Raw genomic sequence first — 5,091 nt, forward strand, 5'->3', positions numbered from 1 at the left:
CACACTCATGTGCACACAGACAACACACACTCATGTGCCTGCAGAAAACACACACTCATGTGCACACAGACAACACAACACACACTCATGTGCACACAGACAAAACACACTCATGTGCCCGCAGACAACACACACTCATGTGCCCGCAGACAACACACACTCATGTGTACAAAGACAACACACACTCATGTGCACACAGACAACACACACTCATGTGCCTGCAGACAACACACACTCATGTGCACAGACAACACACACTCATGTGCCTGCAGAAAACAAACACTCATGTGCACACAGACAACACAACACACACTCATGTGTACAAAGACAACACACACTCATGTGCACACAGACAACACACACTCATGTGTACAAAGACAACACACACTCATGTGCACACAGACAACACACACTCATGTGCCCGCAGACAACACACACTCATGTGCCCGCAGACAACACACACTCATGTGTACAAAGACAACACACACTCATGTGCCTGCAGAAAACACACACTCATGTGCACACAGACAACACAACACACACTCATGTGTACAAAGACAACACACACAACACACACTCATGTGTACAAAGACAACACACACTCATGTGTACAAAGACAACACACACTCATGTGCCCGCAGACAACACACACTCATGTGCACACAGACAACACAACACACACTCATGTGTACAAAGACAACACACACTCATGTGCACACAGACAACACACACTCATGTGTACAAAGACAACACACACTCATGTGCCCGCAGACAACACACACTCATGTGCCCGCAGACAACACACACTCATGTGCACACAGACAACACACACTCATGTGCCTGCAGAAAACACACACTCATGTGCACACAGACAACACAACACACACTCATGTGTACAAAGACAACACACACTCATGTGCACACAGACAACACACACTCATGTGTACAAAGACAACACACACTCATGTGTACAAAGACAACACACACTCATGTGCCCGCAGACAACACACACTCATGTGTACAAAGACAACACACACTCATGTGCCTGCAGAAAACACACACTCATGTGCACACAGACAACACAACACACACTCATGTGTACAAAGACAACACACACTCATGTGCACACAGACAACACACACTCATGTGTACAAAGACAACACACACTCATGTGTACAAAGACAACACACACTCATGTGCCCGCAGACAACACACACTCATGTGCACACAGACAACACAACACACACTCATGTGTACAAAGACAACACACACTCATGTGCACACAGACAACACACACTCATGTGTACAAAGACAACACACACTCATGTGTACAAAGACAACACACACTCATGTGCCCGCAGACAACACACACTCATGTGCCCGCAGACAACACACACTCATGTGCACAGACAACACACACTCATGTGCCTGCAGAAAACACACACTCATGTGCACACAGACAACATAACACACACTCATGTGCACACAGACAACACACACTCATGTGCACACAGACAACACACACTCATGTGTACAAAGACAACACACACTCATGTGCACACAGACAACACACACTCATGTGCCCGCAGACAACACACACTCATGTGCACACAGACAACACACACTCATGTGCCTGCAGAAAACACACACTCATGTGCACACAGACAACACAACACACACTCATGTGTACAAAGACAACACACACTCATGTGCACACAGACAACACACACTCATGTGTACAAAGACAACACACACTCATGTGCACACAGACAACACACACTCATGTGCCTGCAGACAACACACACTCATGTGCACAGACAACACACACTCATGTGCCTGCAGAAAACACACACTCATGTGCACACAGACAACACAACACACACTCATGTGTACAAAGACAACACACACTCATGTGCACACAGACAACACACACTCATGTGTACAAAGACAACACACACTCATGTGCACACAGACAACACACACTCATGTGCCTGAAGACAACACACACTCATGTGCACACAGACAACACACACTCATGTGTACGCAGACAACACACACACTCATGTGTACGCAGACAACACACACACTCATGTGCACGCAGACAACGCACACTCATGTGCACGCAGACAACACACACTCATGTGCCTGCAGAAAACACACACTCATGTGCACACAGACAACACACACTCATGTGCCTGCAGAAAACACACAATCATGTGCACACAGACAAAACACACTCATGTGTACGCAGACAACACACACACTCATGTGCACGCAGACAACGCACACTCATGTGCACGCAGACAACACACAATCATGTGTCTACAGACAACACACACTCATGTGCACACAGACAACACACACTCATGTGTACGCAGACAACACACACACTCATGTGCACACAGACAACGCACACTCATGTGCACGCAGACAACACCCAATCATGTGCACACAGACAACACACACTCATGTGCACACAGACATCACATACTCATGTGCACACAGACATCACATACTCATGTGCACACAGACAACACATACTCATGTGCACACAGACATCACATACTCATGTGCACACAGACATCACATACTCATGTGCACACAGACATCACATACTCATGTGCACACAGACAACACACAATCATGTGCACACAGACATCACATACTCATGTGCACACAGACAACACACAATCATGTGCACACAGACAACACACAATCATGTGCACACAGACAACACACAATCATGTGCACACAGACAACACACAATCATGTGCACACAGACATCACACACTCATGTGCACACAGACATCACATACTCATGTGCACACAGACAACACATACTCATGTGCACACAGACATCACACACTCATGTGCACACAGACATCACACACTCATGTGCACACAGACATCACACACTCATGTGCACACAGACATCACACACTCATGTGCACACAGACATCACACACTCATGTGCACACAGACATCACATACTCATGTGCACACAGACAACACACAATCATGTGCACACAGACAACACACAATCATGTGCACACAGACATCACATACTCATGTGCACACAGACATCACATACTCATGTGCACACAGACATCACATACTCATGTGCACACAGACAACACACAATCATGTGCACACAGACAACACACAATCATGTGCACACAGACAACACACAATTATGTGCACACAGACATCACATACTCATGTGCACACAGACATCACATACTCATGTGCACACAGACATCACATACTCATGTGCACACAGACATCACATACTCATGTGCACACAGACATCACATACTCATGTGCACACAGACATCACATACTCATGTGCACACAGACATCACATACTCATGTGCACACAGACATCACATACTCATGTGCATACAGACATCACATACTCATGTGCACACAGACAACACACACTCATTCAATTGCACATAGTATTCATCTTTTCACTGCATATATTTTATGACACTATTTGTGATCACTAAACATACTTGGCGCACCAAGCCGATTTGGGGTTCTCCCCAAATAATTTTTTTGTTTGAATAGTATACCTGCAGTTACCTCAACTTGTTCCTTGACAATGTTAATGATATACTTCTAACCTATATATCACTTTTGGTAATATTTTAACTTCAGCCACCCAGCCAAGCCAGGAGCTCTGCACATAAGGATATTTTCTCAGAGTGGGACCATATAACTCCTTCAATACTTGATAACTTTCTGACCACTTGGGTGAATAACATGAGAGTTTTGTTAAATTTACATATTGTGCTTTATATTTTATATTTCTTCAGTTTTTTTGTATTTTATTTGAATTTGTGTACAGCAATGTAAAGAGACTGATTTGTATAAATTCTAATTCTACCTTGATTATTCCTGTGTATCTTTAACAAACTATGATTAAAATTTGTGTATTTCTGTGTATATGTTGAAAATTGCTTTAAACAATGTATTTTTTTTTCAATGTGAAATACGCCTGACCATTTCAGAGAGTGGGCTGAATAGAGGAGCTCACTGGATGTGTCTAATGCTCTGTCACAACTCTTATTATAATCTGTAAGCATTTTACACCTGCACTTCTCACTGATTTATCTCACCAGCTGAATGCAAAAATGAAAACACACTTATATGAAAAGAAAAGTAATACCTACTAAACTAGAAGCAAATATATATTTCAGTTTTATTTGTATTTGCTGCAAATTAAGAATTTGTATCAGTGCTTTTTATCCTTACTCTCCCCTGTGAGATTCATGTATGTTAGACAGCCCTCATCTTTACATAGAGAATTCAGTGAATTCTGCTCCTGTGTAGTCTGTCCTATTACTTCAATTCAAGCTGGAAAGTTATTTTGAGAATTGGGTCCTACGTTTGTCTATGCTTAAATTTCACATGAAGAAATATACACATTTACAAAAAGATCTTCAGAAATGTATTTTCTATAACTTTTTTTTCTTTTATTGATGCACAGGTTACACGTCGATCTCAGCTATATCTAAAGGAAATATGTCTCACATAAGGCACATTTTCTTCCTTGGAAGCACTATTGGCATTACATGTCTGATGATAAGCCTAAATTACTTTTGGACAAGAATACTTTCATCTGAAATGAGAAAACAATCAAGTAGGCAGTGCATTTCTGTATTAAGCATTGGTACGATCACCCCATTACATGATAGTCGAACATTTGTAATTGCTCCGTACTATGACAACAGAGAGAAGGACCAGATTCGAATCCTCAGTATTATCCACAGTAAAGAGGTAAAGAATCTATACTGTCTTTTTTGTTGTACTTTAAATAACTTAACGCATATATCAAAAGCTGAAATAGATCTACACGAAGATAGATTTGGTTTTCCATATGGTTTGGCTGATGTCATCTGTCCAGAGCCTCCTGGTTGTGAACCAAACTACATTTCTCTCCATCAGTCTCCAGATAAAGATATAACTCACCAACCTAAGTTCAGAATAAAAAACCGTGAGCCTGGAGTATTTACAGCCAACTTCACAGTCTGCATTTCTACAATGTTTGGAAATTACAGCAATACGCTCCAGTTCATACAGACTATA

The 5,091-nt window shown here is 42.3% G+C and overlaps 1 protein-coding gene across 1 annotated transcript in view; it reads left to right on the forward strand.

Annotated features, from left to right (window-relative positions):
* The first annotated feature begins 4,504 nt into the window (after positions 1-4,504).
* The window catches only part of LOC128643226 (glycosyltransferase family 92 protein F13G3.3-like), a 1,430-nt gene continuing 843 nt past the window's right edge, over positions 4,505-5,091 (forward strand). Inside the window, exon 1 of the mRNA XM_053696211.1 lies at positions 4,505-5,091. This exon is cut by the window's right edge and continues 843 nt beyond it. Within this exon, the coding sequence (XP_053552186.1) occupies positions 4,528-5,091 (564 nt within the window). The 5' untranslated portion in view covers positions 4,505-4,527.

The sequence above is a fragment of the Bombina bombina genome, chromosome 12 (assembly GCF_027579735.1).
Source record: "Bombina bombina isolate aBomBom1 chromosome 12, aBomBom1.pri, whole genome shotgun sequence".
Lineage (NCBI taxonomy): Eukaryota > Metazoa > Chordata > Amphibia > Anura > Bombinatoridae > Bombina > Bombina bombina.